We start from the raw sequence: 21,361 nt of genomic DNA, 5'->3' as shown, positions 1-21,361 counted from the left end.
GTATTTGTGTGCAAATGAATGAGAAATCTAACTCCGAATCCCTGTGGCTACGGACTTGATGATTGTGCCCCCACCCACCCCAGAGTTCATATGTTAAAACCCTAACCCTGATATGATGGTGTTGGGAAGCGGGGCCTCTGGCAGGTGATCAGTCATGAGGGCGGAGCTCCATGAATGAGATCACTGCCCTCACAGAAAGGACCCCAGAGAGCTCCCTTCTCTGCACCACGTGAGGACATGGCAAGAAAACCATCTGTGAGCCCGGAATCAGGCTCTCATCAGACACGGAATCTGCCAGTGCCTTATCTTGGACTTCCCAACATCCGGATTTTCTGTGAGAAATAAATGTTTGTCAGTCACCTAGTCTATGGTATTCCACTACACTCAGAGTAAGATCCTGACCATAAATACTGTTCTGAAAAACATAATCATGGGGCACCTGGGTGGCTCAGTCAGTTAAGCATCTGCCTTCAGCTCAGGTCATGATCCCGGGGCGGGGGACTGAGGCCCACGTCAGGATACTCGATCAGTGGGGAGCCTGCTTCTCCTTCTGCCTGCCACTCCCCTGGCTGTGTGTGCGCGCGCTCTCTCTCTCTCTGACAAATAAAATCTTTTTAAAAATATATTTTAAAAAATAAATAATAAAAAACAAAAACTGTAATCATCAATGTTACCTTTCTGGGGTCCCAAATTACTTGCTCCCCAGGAGCATCTGGCTGGGACTCTACAGGGGCAAAAGGCGGCTCTGAGAAGGGGCCACACACAGAGGGCACCGTACCTGTGTTTGCTTGATGCTGTGCTTGGGAGACAAGCTTCCCGTGCTGTTCAGGCTACTGACGCTGCCGTGGGAAGGTGTGGAGCGGAGGCTGTCTTTCGGCGGGGGGCTGGCGGGCAGGACAGGCACAGCACCTGGGAAGACTGTCTTCTTCCTCTTGGAAGGTGGGATGAGGGATGGGGGCAGGACAGAGGGCACAGGCTCCTTCTCGAGGGCTCGGTACACCAAGTGCATTGCCTGTGGATGCAAAAGAGGATTCCGTTCAGGTGGCGAGGCACAGGCCATGGGTGGGGAACGCGCATCTCTTTCTGGGACTGCAGTGAAGTGACAAGGACTGCTCTTTTTGAGGTCACTTCCAAACTGAACAGAGTAAAAAATAAACCTTTCCTGGGGCGCCTGGATGGCTCAGTGGGTTAAGCCTCTGCCTTCAGCTCAGGTCATGATCTTGGGGTCCTGGGATCAAGCCCTGCATCGGGCTCTCTGCTCAGCAGGGAGCCGGCATCCCCCTCTCTCTCTGCCTGCCTCTCTGCCTACTTGTGATCTCTCTCTCTCTGTCAAATAAATAAAGAAAATCTTTAAAAATAATAATAGTAAAATAAACCTTTCCTGATGCGTTCTCTTCCAATGCATCATTTTTCCAAGATGTGTTTAATCACGTAAGACCAACATGAGCCCGAAAGGAATTCAATCACGCCAGACTCTGCACATGTCCCTTCACCACACAGCTCCAGGGCTGAGGAGTCCCCAAATACTGGAATTTGGAAGTCTAAAGACACACTGCGAGCACCTGTACTTCCTGTTTCAGGTGGGCAAAGAAAAGAAACTTTGTCTAATACATAGATTTAAGTCTGTTTTAAAGCGTAACAGAACCAGGGGTCCCTGGGTGGCTGAGTCGGTTCAGCCTCTGACTCTTTGATTTCGGATGAGGTCATGTCCACACTGGGCATGGAGCCTGCTTAAGATTCTCTCTTTCTCTCTTCCTTCTGCCCCTCTCCCCTACCTCTCTCTCAAAAAAAAAAAGGTAACAAAAATCAAACCAAAATCATAACCTCCCACTTAAAAATATTCCTTAAGTTGCTATTTGAATATAGACCAGATCACTGACATACATAAAATTTACCATCACTTAAAACTACTACAGAATGTTAAACCCAGCAAGCGATTAAAAGAAACCCAAATGCTACAATTTTAAGACCCATTTATAGAACACTATACATCTCAGCTGAAATGATGGGAAATGATAAAAACATAACAAGAATGGAAACTCAGGGCTCCTGAGGCCATGAAGAGAGGGGCACAGGCCCGGGTTCACTCTGAGCCAGACATCCCATTCCTGGGAATCATGAGCAGTTCGATGACAGTGTGATCAGAGGAAATCAGGGACTGGGGGACGGGGAAGCTAGTGTTCAATGGGGACAGAGTTTCAGTTTTGCAAGATGAAGGGTCCTGGAGATGGAAGGTGGTAACAGCTGCACAGCCACATGGAAGTATTAATGCCACTGAACCACACACTTGAAAAGGACTATGACAGTAAAATTTTATGTTCTATTTATTTTGCCACAATAAAAAAAATAATAATAATAGGAACTCCTGGGATGGCTCGGTGGCTTAAGTGCCCAACTCCTGATTTTGGCCCAGGTTGTGATCTCAGGGTCGTGAGACAGAGCCCTGTGTTGGACTCCAGGTTTAGTGTGCAGTCTGCCTGCAATTCTCTCTCTCTGTCTCCCTCTGTCCTTCCCCCTGCTTGTGCTCACTTGCTTATGCTCTAATAAATAAATAAATCTTTAAAAACAAAAAACCACACTGCCCTTAACTACAAGAAGCTACTTTGTTCTACTTTGTTTGAGATTTAAGGAAACAAGTGAGTGAATAAGTCCCATGAACAGGAAAGGTCCAAGATATGAGGTGGAGGAAAGGGAGGAATGAGAGGAGAGACAGAATGACACAGGCCCAGGGTGAGGAGAGCTGGCATGCGAGGACGTGAGCCTGACCGCTGGGCAGCTGAAGAGGAAGGTGGGGAGCTACAGGGCTGTGGAGGGAGCAGCTTCGTGGAAAGGCAGCCTATAGGACAGGAGAGCCCTGATCAACACAGACACATCATTGCTATCAAAAGGAGAAGAGGGCAGGGGTGCCAGCGCCCGGACATAAGCAGACCTGAAAACAGATGGTGGAGCCTCAGGGCACCTGTTGGGCGCGTCTATACACACCTACTTCCAGCTCTACCTACTAAGAGGTCCTGAAAGCAGTGGCACCCCAAGGGCACTGAGCACCCCAGAGCCTACATCGTGGTTTCTAACACTACTCTCCAATACATGGAACTGGGGCTCCCTGGAGGTACAGGGCTGGGACAGGAAATACACAGGAGGAGCCAGGAGCATCCCACCATGCCAAAAGGAAGAAAGTGCTCAGACAATGATGGGATGTGCCCATAGGACAAAGGAGCCAGTGGGGAGGAGCTTCAAATGGGCAAGATAAGTCACACCACTAAATGATTATAAACCGTAGAACAGAGGATGCAGTCCCGAGTCCACTGATACAAACTCCTTATAGTAGGATAAGCAGAAAATGCGCAAGTGCCAGGATGAGAAACTCATCTGACAACCATCACACCTGTCAATCAGGCAAGACTCCTGGGATGATGCGAGAACCAACGGGTAGAGGTGGAAGAGTAATGGGGTGGTCCATCCCCATGTGTCTCCCACAAGAGACTGAGCACACAGGAAGAGAGTAACTCTGCAGGGAGAAACCTGCAGACTCCACCAAAGGCAGTCAAGGCTGACACTGTGTAGACAACGTGGAGTAAGGAATCACAGGTCCCATCGATGGTGGACTCTGAGAAAGACAAGCATCACCTCGGTGGGATCACCATGCGAGTGCACGACCTGGATCATCATGAGGAAACAGCCAATATCCCCAGGCTGAAGGACACTCTACAGACTGCTGACCGGCACTCTTTAAAATGTCCACAAGACACAGAGACACACGGAGTCGCTCCAGATCAGAGGACACGATAGAGCTGAGTAATGTAACACAGGAGGCTGGGACTTCTTTGCTGCAAAGGATGTTTGGGGACAAATGGCAAGGTCTGCATGATATCCTTAGGTAATACATAATGACAGATTAACCATGCTATACGATAAGACACATAACAGACACTTTGATAAACCAGTCACTGTCAATGTTAATTTTCTCATTTTGAATTGGATACGGGGTATGTTAAGTCCCTGGTTTGGGGAAATATACACAAGTATTCTGGGACAAAAGGGTATGATGTCTTCAACTGACTCCAAAATGGCTCGAAGGAAAGTTTTAGGTGTGTGTATACATACATGCGTACAGTGAGAGAGGGAGAGAGGGAGAGAGGGAAGAGGAGGATAAAGCAATGTGGGGAAAAAAAATCACTGGGGAATGTGACCAAAGGGTACTCAGAAGAACTCTCTGTATTACTGTCACTTTTTCTTTAAATCCAAAGTACATCAAAATAAACACTTTTTAAAAATCAGAGGGGAAAAAAAAAAAACCCATGACTCGAGAAACATTTCCTTCCTCGGCAGAGTGGGAAAAAGAGAGTCACAGCAGGGGCCTACCACAGCAAACTCATCTCTGTCCAGGTGCCCATCCTTGTCGATGTCACTGAGGTCCCAGACCTGCAAGGGAAAGAGAGCAAGGCTTACTGGGGAAGGAAGCACACCTGCCAGAACTTCGATTCTGAGCGCCCGGTGCAGAGCAGAGTTGAGACAAGGCAATCACAATGCAGTCAAGAACCAGTCGGCGGGTTCTCTGAAAAGCCATCAGCTGATGCAGTATCATCAATTCCAAGATCCTTTTTATTATATCATGTTTGCTTTCTCTAACAAATGATCATAATTATAACCCTGTCCACCTTGGTTTTTTATCACCTTACAAGGAATTCTCAGATAGAAAATGTGTTTTGGTTCTGGCACAGGTGTGGCTCCGAACACAAGCCCCCCCCACCGCCATTCACTCTGCACAGGGCCGTGGGCATGCGTTCACTACTGGTGGATGTGGAGGCAGGTGTTTCCAAGTATGCTTGGCCCACCTAGCACCCTGAAGATGAGGCAGACAGGTACAGACTCCTATACTGGGTCAAAGGCCAGGTGCCCGATTTTTCTAAAGCACAATCAAAGCACTAGCTTCCCGACCCAAGTCAGCCCCACCCCGAACCAGCAGGCCTGCCTGACTCGGACAACGCTGGGCACGGTGCCAGTGCCCAGAGGTAAGCAGACACTTTGGCATCCAAACGTGGTGCTTCATGTGCTGGTCCCCTCTTGGTCAATCGTGAGCGACATCAGCCCAGGGACATCTCTCATGTGCAGGTCCTTCTCCCCAGCCCTGCTGCTGTCCTTGACTTGGGCCTCTCTGGTACTCCACAAAGGCCACAGCCTCCAGCTGGCCTCTTTGCCTCTAATTCTTTCCCCAGGGTTACCATCAGGACTGTTCTAGAATGCAGTCTGTGTCTGTCCCCTAGACTGGCACATGGACCCCCGTGCCCTACACAGGTCCCTGCACTGCAGCCCAGCTTCCAGGAACCCCACCTTGATCTCTAGGGAGCCCAAGATGTTGACAGTCCCTTCAAGCCCAGAGATGCCCTTGCGGAGGCATTCTGCATCAGGCTGAGTGCTTTATGCATCCAGTTTCGCTTTAGGAAGAAGTTCACAAAGAATAATTTTTCCAGGAGTGCCTGGGTGGCTCAGTGGGTTAAGCCTCTGCCTTCAGCTCAGGTCACGATCTCAGGGTCCTGGGATCGAGCCCCGCATCGGGCTCTCTGCTCAGTGGGGAGCCTACTTCCCCCCACCCTCTGCCTGCGTCTCTACCTGTGATCTCTCTCTCTCTGTTAAATAAATAAATAAAATCTTAAAGGAAAAAAAAGAGTAACTTTTCCAAAGCTATGGTACTTGCTCGGGGAACTAGGACTAGAACAAGACTTCCTGGCTCCAAGCCTCTCCCTGCCCAGGGCCTCTCTACCTCAGCACCGCTGACATTCGGGACCGCATCACCCTGTGGTGGGGCTGACCTGGGCACCGCGTGGTGTTGAGCAGCGTCCCCAGCCTCCACCCAATGCCAACAACATCCAGCCCAGGTGGGACAACCAGAACTGTCTCTAGATGCTGCTCAACATCCCTGGGGGAGGAAGGACCTGGTAAGATTACCGGCCCTCCCCAGTAGCCTCTGCTCATGCTGTCATGCGTCTGGCCTTCTCATGTCATCGTTAGCCACCATCTCTTTACTCTGGAGGACACAGTCCTGAAGTGGCTACCCTAGGAAGCCTTCCCTGCCTGCCCTCTACCCTTCTGCTCTGGCAGGTCAGGCACCTCCCCTCTGCCACTGCCCTTACCGGGCAGAATCACAATTATCAGGGAGGCAATGGGCAGCAGGGGGTCACCAGGGAAAAGTGAGGGCTCTGGGAACCACCTAAGTTCTCATTCCCCTCACCATGAGACCCTGAGAGGCTTAGTGGCCACTCTGAAGGCCCCTTTTTCCTCATTCAGAACACAGAAGGGACGCCGTCCACAACAAAGCGGTTGCAAGTCCTGAAGGAACTTCATTCGTGCAAAGTGCTGTGATGGGGCTTGGCATATAGTAAGCCCTCGATAAATAAATACAACCATCTTAACCATTATTTATTTCTTTGACCTCCTAACTCTAATTTCATCCCCATCCTCGTGGTGCTCAGCACAAGGCCTGGCCCCGAGCAGACTCCAAACTTCCTGAACGACTGAATGGATGGCTGGTGCGTGAAGCACAGATGGACAAGCGCAAGCACAGAGGCATGGGCGCATGAGCGCACTGATGCGCACATCAGGGACGGACAGCTGCGCGGATGGACGGGTGCATGGTTATGAACGCATGTGTGCGCAGATATGGCGAAGCGCACGGATGGGTGCATGTGTACATGCTGGAATGGGTGCACATAAGGCTGATGTGTGTGGAAAAGGAAGGAAGGAAGGAGAGCGCAGAAGTGACCCGTGTGCCACAAGACCTGGAGCCCGGGCAGATCTACAGAATGCGCCCTTCCCAGCCACACTCCCTTTCTAATGAAGCCCACTCCACCTCTGCCAGTCTCTGTTGCGCTCGTGATCTGGCTCCAGATCAGGGTTATATCCAGGTGTCAGGGAGTCTGCAAGGACTGCCAAGTAAATGCACACAATGGGCAGGACAGGGTGGCCCCATCCTGCTGCAGTTAAAACTCATGCCTTGTAAAGATGCTCGGTCCCCATCACAGAGCTCCGCCTACACCACGCCACAGCCAAGAGGGAACAAAGCAGTTTGAAAGATTCCCCTTTCTTAGTGGCCTTCTTTCAAAAACAAAGTATTAAGATGGGCTCTACCTGGGTCCTATCAAATGGGCTAGTATCCACAAAAGTCATACTCAAACGGAAACCTTATTAGGTGAATCCAAGGGACAGGAATTTGCATCTTTCCCAAAAAGTTTTACTCAATGTCATGACCTAGACCCACAGGTGTTGCCTGGGGCATGAGGGACTATGCTCAGTCCCCTGCTCTGGGTCTGTGCCTGCCGTGATCCAGTCCGGACAGATGACAACATCCATCCCTTCTCGGTATGGAGCAGGGAACTCAGTACGGACAGCCTTGTGGAACTGAGCTCTGTGCACAGAGCAAACCCATGGGGCCATGATGCAAACCTCACTGGAGGGAAGACAGTCTGGCATAGAAAGCTGCATCTGAAAAACTTGGATTTAATAGGAACAAAACTAAAAACTTTTTCTTAAGAGAATGCATAAATTTTTCTCTAAACCTGCAGCAAAATTCAAAGTACCTTTATCTTAAGCTCACAGGCAGAGAAAAAGTAATTAAAAATAGAAAAGAGGGGTGCCTGGGTGGCACAGTCGGTTGAGCATCTGACTCTTGGCGTTGTCTCAGGTCTGACTGAGCCCCGTGTTGGGCTCCACGCTTGGTGCAGAGTCCGCTTGAGAGTCTCTCTCCCCCATCTCTGCCCTTCCCGCTCATACTCTCTCTCTCTAAAATAAATAAATCTTAAAAAAAAAAAATAGAAAAGCAGCAAAGAGTTCTAAACATACACTCCCATACTTCTCCCAGAAGCACACAGAGCAGTAGAAATCCCAGATCTGGGTTCAAATCTCACCTCTGCCCATCTCTGGTCCCTGGGCAGCAAGTTCATTCTGAGGCTGCCTCCCTAGGCATGCAAAAGGCCCACCAGCATCTTCCCACAGGCTGGGGAGCATCTGTGAGCCACATCCATGAGGCCCTAAGCCAACTTGACCATAGCAAATTCTCCATGCACACTGGCTCTTACAAAAGCCCCGATGGTTCATAGCCGTGTGTAAAGCCTCATAAGTGTGTGTGGGGAGCAAACGTGGGGCAGACGGAAGTCAGCAGCAGTGCAGGACGTGGGAGAACCACTTACCCGGCCCAGGACGTCAAGAGGCAGCTTTGAGTTCATAAGGACTGGCTTGACTTTGTCTCCAGAGAGCAAACCATTGATGGGTAAGAGGCTTTCAAAAATTCCATCAAATTTTGCCTTTTCTTCCACCTAGTTGGAAAAGAATAGCCTGAGTGAGCAAAAAAGGTGCATCTGGGGGAGAATCCAAAATGAGCTCTGGCCCAAAGCTGAATGAAAACAGGCAAGGACCTGCCACTGGCCTCGCCTAAAAGCACAGGAGGCCTTACAGCAGTTTCAAAGTGAACATCTGCCCTGAAGGAAAGAGCTCCCTAGCAACTATGAATCTGGCGGCCAAGGTCAACGGGGAGACAGGACCTGGCCGTGGGCCTCGCTCGCCACCCCAGGGGCTGCCTAGGAGACAAAGATCGCCCCTGCCCCCTCCTAGGAACTCACTGGGACGGGAAAGATGAAAGTGAAGATGGGTTTTTGTTTTTTGTTTTTTTTTTAAGATTTTATTTATTTATTGGACAGAGAGAGATCACAAGTAGGCAGAGAGGCAGACAGAGAGAGAGGAGGAAGCAGGCTCCCCACTGAGCAGAGAGCCCGATGCGGGGCTCCATCCTGGGACCCTGGGATCATGACCCGAGCCGAAGGCAGAGGCTTTAACCCACTGAGCCACCCAGGTGCCCCTGGGTTTTCGTTCTTTAAGACAACTAAATCTGGATATCAGCCTACAGAACTAAAAGGGCTCAAGAATCAAAGAAAAAAATAAACCAAAACTTGAGCAACCAATTATCAAAATCAACTTGAAGCACAGGAAGTCCTCTCAGAGTACAAAACTAAATTCTAAAAGCTCCTCATGAACAGAGAGGTCTGGACAGGACTTACAACGCAGAGCGGCAGCTGCAGCCACTGTGAAATAGCAAACGCGGGCCGTGTGTCCAAGGGGCCGTCGGTGAGGCGGGTCTGGGCAGGGGCAGTCTACTCTCCTCCGGAAATGAAACCCCCAGTGACTAGACCCGGCAGCGGGGGGCGGGCGCCAGACCCCTCACCACCCGCTCTACCCACGAGCTGGAGCCACAGGGAGCACTAAGAAACCCTCATAAGCGTCTGTAGACAGAATGGATAACCAAAATGTGGTGCATTCACACACTGGAATATTCCTCAGCCTCAAAACGGGAGCATCTGACCCAGGCGACAACATGGATGAACCCTGAGGACATTATGCTGACTGAAAGAAGCCAGATACCACAGGACAGGTACTGTATGACTCCACTTCTATGAGGTCCCTAGAGGAGTCACATTCTCAGAGACAGAAGGAGACTGGTGGGCGCCAGGGGCTGGGGCGGGGAGGCAGGAGTTAGTGCTTAATGGGGACAGAGTCTCAGTTTGGAGTGAAAAGAAAGTTCTAGAGATGGCTGGTGGAGACGGCTGCACAACAGTGCAAACGTACCTGATGGTACTGGACTATATGCTTAAAAATGGTCAAGATGGTGGGGGCACCCGGGTGGCTCAGTCAGTTGAGCATCTGACTCTTGGTTTCAGCTCAGGTCATGACCTCAGGGTTGTGGGATTAAGCCCTGCACTGGGCTCCCTGCTCAGCGTGGTGTCTACTTGAGATTCTCTCTCTCCCTCTCCCTGCCCTTCCCTTCCACGTGCACACGTCTTATGTACTGCATGCGTGTGTTCTCTCTAAAATAAATAAATCTCTAAAAAAAAAAAAAAAGGCCAAGATGGTGAACTTCATATCACATATACTCTACCACAATTACAAAGAAAACAAAACAGAAAGGCGAGCACACGCAGACACTGCCCCCAAGGTGATGGAAGCACAGCACACGCACTTCCTTTAGGACTAACTCTGCACCTCTTAGAGGTCACCACTCGTATCTGTCTTTGCTGCTTCTAGAAAGACTTGGGACATGGAGACCATCCCCCCAGGGACTGAGAGAAGCTTTCCAAAAAGCAATGAGAGCATCCAAAAGGGATAATAACACACAAACTGGCTAGAAAGAAAAACCAGGAGCTACAAAGACATCTTGGAGGTTTTCATGCTTGTAAGTTCTCGCAACTGGCCCTTCTATCCTGATTAACGAACTCAGAAAGCAAAAATCACAGAATGTGACCCAGAAATGCTAACTGTAACTGTAACTGTAAAATTTTAAGACTCCATCACCTGAAACTCTGCCTTAGCAGGGCAACGCCCAAAAAAGGTCATGGCTATTTCAAAAGATTTTAATCTGAAAGAGTATCTTGCCTAAATTCTGTGGCAAACTCACTCTGAAACAGAACAGATACAATCGTCTCATGCCACGTTTTGAACACCATAAATGGCTAAAACAATTGCACTTGAAGGACAGCTGAGAGACGCCGCTGGGATCACTTACCCTCACAGCCCAATGGGCCTCCGCGGAGGGCGGCGTGACCATCAGAGGGCTGCTGGTGTCGTGCTGTAAAGGAAGAGAAACACTCCACTGTGGCTGGCAAGGAATTCAACTACGGAGGACACGTTTGTGTAAAGGACACACATTTCAAAGTGCTTTCAGAATGGGGAAAGACCTCAAAAAGTTAAACACAGAATTACTATATGCCCCAGCAATTTCACTCCAAGGTACGGACCCAAGAGAACTGAAAACAGGCACGCAAACAAAATCTGAGAACATGAATCGTCATGTCCACCAGCAGAGGAAGGGACAGACCATAAAATGCGTCTTGACTCAGTGAACAGGAACCAAGCACTGACACCCATTATGGAGCACTGCAGAGGGAAAGCAGGCGAACTACGATTCCGTAAAGTGCCCACAACAGGCAAATCCATACAGACAGAGAGATGAATGGCTGCCAGGGGCTGGGAGGCGGGGATCCCGTGAGGGATTACTTAGTAGGTAAAGGGCTTCCTTTTGGGGTGATGAGAACGTTCTGGAACTAGAGGGAGGGGCCGGTTGTTAAAAAAAAAAAAAAACAACAACACTGTGATTGTACTAAATGTCAGTAAGTTGTTCACTTTAAAATGGTGAGTTTTAGGTTATATGAATTCCACCTCAATTAAAAAAGAGAGAGAGAAAACACACAGATGGACAGATGATATTAGATGAGCACAAAGAACTGAAGGATTCTGACACTTACAAATTTAGGTGGCGGCATGTTCAAATTCAGATTGCTCAAGGTAACTTCGTGGCCGCTCTGTGCACAGGCCACTAGTCTCAGTGCAACATAGAAACCCTGCAAATCCAAAAAAGAGGGAGGGGTAAACTCTTGCCGGTTGGTGATGACAGGGAGAGCTGTCTGCAGCCGCAGGCTTCGGGACTGAGGGATTTCACATCACTGCAACAATGAAGACTCAATGTGCGAAAGTCACTTAGAGTGTTGAGCTGAACACATCTCCCCCTGGGAGTACTGATTCCAAGAATATGCCAAGTGAACTCAGTCCACTGCACTCTGGACACTGCCAAATTTCAAATAAATGTATTTCTTTTACCTTTATTATTTTTTAAGTAAGCTTTATGTCCAACGTGGGGCTTGAACTCACGACCCTAAGAACAAGAGTCACATGTTCTACCAACTGACCCGGCCAGGAGGCCCCCAAATAAATGTATTTTAAGCAACAATGAGCTCCCAATATTTAGGAAAATGCTGGATTAGATAAGTAGCAGACTAGAGTTTAAGATTATAATAAATGATGATTCAGATATGTGTTGACTTTTTAAAAAACGGTTTGAAAAAGACAGAGTTGTTTGGGAACCAATACAATTCACTGTGCTCCCCTTAGCCTTGCTGAAGACAGCCTCTCCCACTTGCCCCTCCACCCCCATGGCCTGATGTGGATCTCATCTCCCACGCTGCCAGGACAAAGGACCTGAACTCGGCCATAAGGGGCCTTTGCTCCCCTCGCCCTCCTCTTAACCCAGAGCCAGCCATGCCACAGGCTTAGTGGACTCACAAAGCATCATCTAATTTTCTTAATTGATCAAATAGCCTGAGAACATGAACTGTTTTAAAGCTATAAACACAATTACAGCTTAAAAACATCTTCAAAGAGACAAGCGCTGGATCAGCCTTTCTCAGACAGATGTCCAAATGCCCGGGGTGGGGGCTGTAAGAAAGTTTCACAGAAAAGGGGATGTAAGAAAGTTTCTGGGAACTGCATTAGGTCAAGTTAACAGATTTCTCGTCCACAAGGATCCTCAGAATCTTTCAACACGCAGACATACAGTGCGAACCTCAAGGAAGGGAGGAAGAGTTGATATTGTTTTCCCGGTGGATCAGATCATGGACAGTGGGACACCAGGAACGACATCCCTTGGAATACAGTTTGGGGAAAAACTGAACTGAATTAAAACACAACTGTTTCATTTGCAAGTACTATAAATTTCCATTTACAAAACATTCTCAAAATGACAAAATCATGCTAGAGAAGGAACCAGTGGGTTGCCAGGGGTTAGGGTGTGACTGCTGTGGGACAACACGAGATTCTTCTGGGGGCCAGGCAGTCCTGTGTCCCAACTATGGTGGTCATTACATAAATCTGTGCACGTGTAAAATTACACAGAATTGTACACACCAAAACCCCCCCAAAAAGTCCATGTAAAACTGGCCAGCCCTGAGCAAGGTCTCCAGGTTAGCACTGTGCCGGCCTCTGAGCACCACGCTATGGTGACCTAAGCCGCTCTTGCTTTGGGAAACTGAGGAAGGATACGCCAGAACTCTCTGAACTATTTTTGCAACTTCCATGAGTCTTAAGTTATTTCAAAATAGATCAGTCTGAAAACATTTTCATCACTTGTAAGCACACAAATTTAAAGAAAAAGATATGCTAACCATGAAAGATGGCTCCCAAGTGTTCAGAAGACCCGTATTTCAAAATGAAACCTTCCCATGTTAATAGTCTGATGGCCGCGCTCAGGTCTAGTAATACTTGTCCACGGCAATGACAAGGAAGGACGTGCAGAGGTCACCCTGCCTGCGGGGCTCTGGCCCAAGCCCCTCCACTTGCTCTGTGTGTGTGTGTGTGTGTGTATATACCTGTTTGTCCAAGAACCCTTTACCTTCTGGGTCAGCCAAGTCCCATATCTGTGGAAACATAAAAATGCTCATGAGTGCAACTGCCCATCACTGTCCATTTATTCACAGAACAGGGGCCGCCACAACTGCGTGTGGGCCTTACGTGTCGGCTGGAGTGGGCGTTCCTGAGCTGTGGGTGAGGAAGCAAGTCTGGACCAGCTGAATGACCTGCCCCTCCCCCTGCCCCCATGGGCACACAGCTGGTCAGCGGCAGAGCCTAGAGAACACCCAGGTCTACTCGGCTCCAAAGCCATAAGCTGTCAAGATCCCAAAAGCACTCAGGCCTCTTGTCTGCTGCCCAAGCTGGAAGTGGAATCGCCACCGATTACAGCCTGAGAGGCCCGCAGTGGCCAGCCCACTCCCCAGGAGGCACGTCCCCTGGAAGAAGGATCTGGCCTTCACCTGCCAGGCAGCGTGGAAGGCAGCCTCAGAAGAGAGGTCATTATCCATTTTCACGTACCTTCCCAAGGATAATGTCTGAGAGCCCGGACTTCTTTAGAAAAAGCGCAGCTTCGCTCGCCCCAACTCGCCCTGTGTATGCCGGGTCTACCTAGAATGGGGGAACAACTCTTGAGACAAGGCCTCAGCAAACGGCACAACAGATAAAGCAGCACATACCGCACTGGCTATTGGCTGATAACTCGGAGGACAGAAAGGGACTAAACTGAGCTTCTACTCAGGTTTGTGTCTGCCGAGACAGGCCCTCTAGAATTCAATCAAAAAGATACCAGTGAAACTTACCTGCTTATAATAGGATTCATATAATGGATTTCCAGTGGGAATCTGTAAACAAAACCACAGACACTGGTCAAAAGTAGACACACCCCACCCTTTAAAAAAAAAAAAAAAATCCCCTCCAAGTGCCATTACCAAAATGTACAATAGTGAAAACCTAAATGTGTGCACTTTAAACGTCCTCTCTTCACAGACTGCTGCTTGTTTTTAGACACAGATCTCACATACTTACTCAGTCTGGGAAGGAGAAATGCGAATGCTCTTTCGCAAGGCCTCATTCCTACACACACAACTTGGTACTCAGGAAGCAGCAGCAGCCGAGCTGACTTCCATTCACCGAATGAGGGGATTTCAATGTGCCCAGGAGCTCAGAGGGAAAAGACACCCTCTCCTGAGACTGCTCTCTGGTTCCAGAATCCGAACAGAAGTTTCTGCATGTCATCACGAAATCAGCAGACACGCAAGCTTCAGACTGGTTTCCCTGCCCCAGATCTCGTCCCCACCCATCCCGTGCTCCACCAGCCACCAAGGGATGCACACTGACTGGCCCCTGCTGGGAGAGAGCTGGCCAGTGACCATTCCTACTGTGTGAGGCAGGAAGTTCAAAGTCCTCAGCCCAGCACAGAAGACGCTCCACATTCCAGCCATCAGATCCAAGACATCACTGTTCAAAGAAGGTAAATGCCTGCTCTCGGGTCACATGGCTCACTGAAGCCATGTCTGGAGCTGGCCTGGTTGGCGGCCAAGCCCTCACACTTTGCACCGTGTCCTACAGCCTCTCTTCCCGACCTCAGCAAGCCATCCCCCAAGGGAGGTGTCAGCTGGGAAAGGAGTAAGCAGCCACTGAACTGTCAGCTCTACAGGCTTACACATGCTGGTGTTTTGCCAAGTGAAGGGAAACAGCAGTCCACAACCCTGCCACTGACTTAGTGAGCAAAGTGAAGAACACACAATTACACTTCATCATACAGAAGAATGGGCATGGGAACCACTAAAGACAAGGATAGGGAAGGCGAGGACTGAATGAGAGGTGGGAGTACCGTGTCTATTTTAAAGTCTTTGAATGCTGTCTTGTGATTTTTCATAATGAATAAAACTGGCAGAGGTGGGTTCCTTCCAGTTACAATCACTGGATTGGAACCAGCCCAACACTTGCATACTGCGGTGGCACAAAGAGACTCGCTTCAGGTTAAAAATATTGCCGAGATTACGGTCAACTTCTCTGGGGGATGCCAACACCTGCGAGCATATAAAGAAGCGAAAGTACAGAGAACGCCACCAAGACAGAATGAAAACAGAAGGAAAAGAGCATGAAGACCTGAAAGGGGAGAGAGGAAACTCAAAACAAAAAGAAAGGGGGCGATCTTGAAAAAGCAGAGAAAACTAAACACGGAGCAGCATGAAAAGGAAAGCAAGGCTGGGCGACAAGGAGCCATTGCTTGAGAAAGAAAAGGGGACAACACCCAGGAGAAAGATCGAGAGGTAAGTACACAGCTAGAGCGCCTCCCTGGCTGGCTGCTTCCTCCTGCCTAGCGCTCTGGCCCAACATGGTCACTGGGGGGGTCTGCCACTCTCAGCTCCTTCAGACCTTAGACCACAGTGCCCACCACCACACATCGTGTGACCTCCTGGGTTTAAAACTCTGGCATGCTTCCAAAGCACATCTCCTCAAAGGAGTAAGGCGGACAGAGCAAGCAAAGTCAGGCAGGCTGTTTGTCAAGGTGACGGTGCCGGGTCAGGACAGCACATCGCCTGCCACTGGCTCACAGGAATGGAATGCACAAGCCCCAGAGGCCTCCACCCTGATGGCAAAGGTCCCCTTCCCACCAACAATCAGAGAGACTTGGGTCCCTGAGCCTCTGGGCTCACTGGGCTCTGAGATCTGGAAGGCCACTTCCAGTGGGATTTTTTTTTTTTAAAGATCTCAGGGTAGGCAAGAAAAGGGGTTTCCAGCCTACTGTAATTCCAGTGGAAAAAAGCATATTTGGGGGGCATACAGAGTTAACAACTGTTTGAGACTTCCCAAATGCTTCTGAGCTATTAGATCCACAATCAAGAAAAACAAGAATGAATAACCTGGAAAAGCCTCTGAAGCACCAAACCCAGAACTCCAACAGTCTAAGAAGGGTTCATCCCCCGACAGCCTATGGCCAGCTTTCAATCCCACATGAGCCACAAGTGAGCAGAAACCACAAGAGTGTGCTTCAACTTTTCCTCTCTCCGGGAATCACTGCAGTTAGGCTGGGACAATGACCGCAGTTAGAAACTTCCATGTCATTACTCATACTTCAGTTACTGCAAAAGCAGAAGGGGGGAAAGGGGAAAACACCAGATCCAGCAGGCACTTCCCCTCACCACTCCACCTCGTCCCAGGGATGGTGGAATCACGTCTGCAAGCTGCCTGATATGCCAGTGAGATGGACCTGAAGCCACCTGCTGCCAACTAACACCATGAATCCCCCAATTGACAGGCCACCTATATGGTCAGCTCCTGGGCAGAGACCTCCGTCACAACCAGCTCACCGGTGCCGGCAGCGGCTCCCAGAGGGAGTGATAGAGCTGCAGGGACAGAGCACGCTGAGAGCGGACACCAGAGCTCTTCCTCTCTGTCTGACCCCAAAGAGAGCCCAGGGCCAAGCCTGCGGCACAGGCAGAAAGGGAACGGGCCAGGAGATGAGGCTTTCAGTGTAAGAAAGCTGCAGAAAGTAAGAGGCTGCAGAGAATGGGGTGAGGTCTTTGAAAATGGAAGTAGGACAAACCAGCCCAGGATGGAGATGTCCTTCGCCAACCCACTCTGCTAGGGAGCCACCTTCAACTTGCAGTGACTGAATTACTGATGCGGTTCAATCATCACTTTCAGTGTGACCATTCAGTTGCTCGTCAGAGCTTAAAATACTCAGAGATAACATGGAAAGTTCCTGTCGCCTCTTTGCTCTGTCCTCCAGCCTCCATGCAATTTACAAGAAGGGGCGACAGGGAAGGGGAGCATACCAAGGACAAGCTGACACCCTTCTGTGGAGAGGGCTTTAAAATACCACAGTTCGTGTGAGCACGTGCAATTTTAATGCTGGAGAAAAGCAGCTTGAGATGAAGAACACAGCAGAACTACTTTGGAGGGAAAATCCTCTGAAGACTGGGGTTCTAGCCACTCCAAAACCTCTAGGATTGGGCCCATCCAGCTCTGATCCCCGCTTTTGTCCAAAGGCAGGACGCTTCCTAAATCTTTATGCCTAGAACCAGGAGAATTCCCAGTCTTCCGGGAAAGGCTGTGCTTTTGTGCCAGACAAAGCAATGACTGCCAGCCTTGCTCATTTCAAAAATGGCATTTCTTTAAAGCAAACCAGTTTTTAAGACTTTTGGGAAAAAGTTTAATCCGTTGCTCTGATAAACAGGGGATCACATTCATGGAGCACTCCCGGTTTCCTATCCAGTACTTCATTTAACACTCCAACAACACTACAGCACAGGTATACAGACGTTAGTCCCAGACTGCAGGTGCTCAGACTGGGGTATCATGCGCAGGGTCACAGAGCCAGAGGAGCACCCAGATCATGTGGCCCTATCTTACTCTGCACGCTGCAAAAACAGCCCAGGCATGACAGAGCTGGGCACTGGGTCCCAGCACAGCCTCCCATGCATGGTAGCCTTGGGAAAATGCACGTCCGTTATTACGTGCTGATGCATGTTATTCAACCGAAGAGGTCAGAGTGCAACACTCAACTCGAGTATATGAAATGACTTGAAAACCAGTGAAGCCTGTCATTTCCCCCAGGAAGCTACGACCCCATAACGCTGTATTTTCAGCTTTTTTTTTTTAAACCTGTCATATATCTTTTTTTTTTTTTAAGATTTTATTTATTTACTTGACAGAGAGAGAGAGACAGCGAGAGAGGGAATACAAGCGGGAAGAAGCAGGCCTCCCGCTGAGCAGGGAGCCTGATGCGGGGTTCGATCCCAGAACCCCGGGATCACGACACAAGCCAAAGGCAGACGCTTAACGACTGCACCACCCAGGTGAACCTTTTTTTTTTTTTTTTAAATTCCAGTGTAGTCAGCACACAGTGTCATATTAGTATCAGATGTACCATACAGTGATTCTACACTTCCATGTATTACTCAGAGCTCATCAAGATAACTGTATTATTTAATCCCCACTGCCTGTTTTCCCCACCCCCCCCCACCCACCTCCCCTCTGGTAACCATCTGTTCTCTGTAGTTAAGAGTCTGTTTTCTGGTTTGTCTCTTTTTTCCTTTGTTTGTTCTATTTCTTAAATTCCACATATGAGTGAAATCATGTGGTATTGGTCTTTCTCTGACTGAGAGAGACTATTTCGCTTAGCATATAATACCCTCTAGCTCCATCCATGTCAGTGCAAAAGGCAAGATTTCATTCTTCCTTATGGCTGAGTAATATTCCATTATATATATATCCCTCCTCCTCTTTATCCAATCATCTACCAACGGACTGGGCTGTTTCCATAGTCTGACTTTTGTAATAATGTGGCAATGAACATAGGGGTGCATATATCCCTTCAAGTTAGTGTTTTTGTTCTCTTTGGGTAAACAGTGTGATTACTAGATTGTAGGGTAGTTCTACTTTAAATTTTTTGAGGAACCTCAATAACTGTTTTCCAGAGTGGCTGCGCCAGTTTGCATTCCCACCAACAGTGCACGAGGGCTCCTCTTTCTCCACATCCTCACCCACACTTGTTGTTTCTTGTGTTTTTGATTTTAGCCATTCTGACGGGTGCGACAAGATATCTGATTGAGGCTTTGATTTGCATTTCCCCGATGTGGAGTGTGGTTGGAAGAACAAATATTGTCAAAATATCTCCACCACCCCCAAGCAATTTCCACATTTCAGGCAATCCCTATCAAAATAGCAACAGTATTTTTCACAGAACTAGAACAAACAATCCTACAATCTGTATGGAACCACAAAGACCCTGAATAGCCAAAGCAATCTTGAAAAAGAAAAAACAAAAGTGGAGGTATCACAATTTGAGACTTAAGTTATATTACAAAACTGTAGCAATCAGAACAGTATGGTGCTGGCATAAAAGACATAATGCGTACATAGATCAATGGAAACAGAACAGGAAGTCCAGAAATAAACCCACAATTATATGGTCAATTAATCCTTGACCAAGCAGGAAAGAATATTCAATAGGGAATAATTACCTTTAACAAAAGGTGTTGGGAAAACTGGACAGCAACATGCAGAAATGAAATCTGACCACTTTCTTACACCCTACACAAAAAAACTCAAAATGGATTGAGGACCTAAATGTGAGACCTAAAACCATAAAGATCACATAAGAGAGCACAGGCAGTAATTTCTCTGACACTGGTCATAGCAGCAGCATCCTTCCAGATAGGTCTCCTGAGGCAAGGGAAACAAAAGCAAAAATAAACTATTCAGACTCCATCAAAATAAAAGGCTTCTGGGGTGCCTGGGTGACTCAGTCTGTTAAGCGTCTGCCTTCGGCTCAGGTCACGATCCCAGGGTCCTGGGATGGAGCCCCGCATTGGACTCCCTGCTCAGCATGGAGTTTGCTTCTTCCTCTCCCTCTGCCTGCCTCTCCCCCTACCTATGCTCACACACACACTCTCTCTCTCTCTCTCTCACTCTCAAATAAATAAATAAAATCTTTTAAAAAGGGACGCCTGGGTGGCTTAGTTGGTTAAGCTGCTGCCTTCAGCTCAGGTCATGATCCCAGGGTCCTGGGATCGAGTCCCACATCAGGCTCCTTGCTCAGCGGGGAGTCTGCTTCTCTCTCTGCCTCTGCCTGCCACTCTGCCTGCTGGTGCACTCACTCTCTCTCTCTCTCTCTCTCTGACAAATAAATAAAATCTTTAAAAAAAAATTTTAAATCTTAAAAAAATAAGGATAATGAATAAAAGGATCTTTGAAAATAAATAAATAAAAGGCTTTTCGATGGCAAAGGAAAAAAAACCAACAAAACTAAAAGACAATCTACTGAATGGGAGAAGATATTTGCAAATGACATATCTGATAAAGGGTTAGTATCCAAAATATATAAAGAACTTATACAACTCAACACCAAAGAACCAAATAATCCAATTAAAAAATGGGCAGAAGACATGAACAGACATTTCTCCAAAGAAGACATCCAGATGGCCAACAGACACATGAAAAGATGCTCAACATCACTCATCATCAGGGGAATGCAAATGGTGTATTTTTCGATCAAGTTGCCAAGTTTTGCAGGAATTAGGCAGGTAACACCCAAAGACATCCTGGTCTGAGTTTCTACTTGGAAAGCCAGGTGCTGATATAAACTTGCAGCCCACGGGGCACCTGGCTGGCTCAGTCACGAGAGTGTGCAACTCTCGACCTCAGGGTCGTGACTTCAAGCCCCACACTGGGTGTAGAGACGACTTAAATAAATAAAACTTAAATAATAATAATTTTTTTAAAAAAGCAGCCCAAAGAAGTGCTCACTTAATAGTCCTTACATTTCTGCCTTCCACTTAGCGTTGGCTGCCCTCACTGCTTGCAAAGCCATTATCTTGGCTATGTGCACAGTCATATTCTGCAGCTAAGGAAACTGGGATTTAGCTCAGCAGCATTCAAAAACATCAGAAAACACTGGGGCATCTCTGATCTCCCAGGAACTGACAGCTCTCTCCAAATGCCCCTTCAGAGGTTTCTAAACCAGAGCTAAGGCAAACCTTGCTGAGAGAAGGAGAACACTGATGTGAGAGAGAGCTTGTATAAAACCACAAGAAAAAAGATATCCTAATTTTAAAATGAGCAAAGCAGGGGCACCTGGGTGGCTCAGTAGGTTAAGCCTCTGCCTTTGGCTCAGGTCATGATCTCAAGGTCCTGGGATGGAGCCCCCCATCGGGCTCTCTGCTCAGCAGGGAGCCTGCTTCCCACCCCCCACCCCGGCCTGCCTCTCTGCCTACTTGTGATCTCTGTCTGTCAAGTAAATAAATAAAATCTTTAAAAAAAAAAAAAAATGAGGGTGCCTGGGTGGCTCAGTGGTTTAAAGTCTCTGCCTTCAGCTCAGGTCATGATCCCAGGGTCCTGGGATCAAGCCCCACATCGGGCTCTCTGCTCCCCGGGGAGCCTGCTTCCTCCTCTCTCTGCCTGCCTCTCTGCCTACTTGTAATCTCTGTCAAATAAATAAATAAATAAATAAAATCTTAAAAAAAAAATAAAAAATAAACGAGCAAAAAAAAAAATTCAGAAAGAAAAGACATAGCAAAGTTGGGGGGAACATTCAATTTCCATATTGCAAAACAGAGTGAAGCACCAGCATTTGCTATCAAATTGGCAGAGTCAACAGAGGGGGAAACGAGCATCTTGGGCCCTATGTGTGGGAAGGTGACCAACTGGCTTTTCTAGAGGGTGATGCGATACTACACAGTTACCGTGT

At 48.2% G+C, this 21,361-nt stretch overlaps 1 protein-coding gene across 6 annotated transcripts in view; it reads right to left on the bottom strand.

Moving 5' to 3' along the window:
• Positions 1–21,361, bottom strand: part of EPS15L1 (epidermal growth factor receptor pathway substrate 15 like 1) — a 94,835-nt gene that overhangs the window by 56,695 nt on the left and 16,779 nt on the right. For 5 of the 6 annotated variants that reach the window (XM_080802501.1, XM_080802504.1, XM_080802502.1 and 2 more), the window contains exons 2-9: positions 13,962–14,003; positions 13,681–13,770; positions 13,182–13,229; positions 11,286–11,381; positions 10,547–10,609; positions 8,184–8,309; positions 4,363–4,422; positions 779–1,012 (exon numbers count right to left, since the gene is read on the bottom strand). In XM_080802501.1, coding sequence (XP_080658627.1) covers positions 779–1,012; positions 4,363–4,422; positions 8,184–8,309; positions 10,547–10,609; positions 11,286–11,381; positions 13,182–13,229; positions 13,681–13,770; positions 13,962–14,003 — 759 coding nt within the window. The remainder of the gene's footprint in view (positions 1–778; positions 1,013–4,362; positions 4,423–8,183; positions 8,310–10,546; positions 10,610–11,285; positions 11,382–13,181; positions 13,230–13,680; positions 13,771–13,961; positions 14,004–21,361) is intronic. The other variant, XM_080802506.1, reaches the window with a different exon arrangement.

This window comes from Martes martes, assembly GCF_963455335.1.
Source record: "Martes martes genome assembly, chromosome: 1".
NCBI classification, from domain to species: Eukaryota; Metazoa; Chordata; class Mammalia; order Carnivora; family Mustelidae; genus Martes; species Martes martes.
Note: the sequence above shows the minus strand (reverse complement) of the source record. Positions and strands in the feature narration are given on the sequence as shown.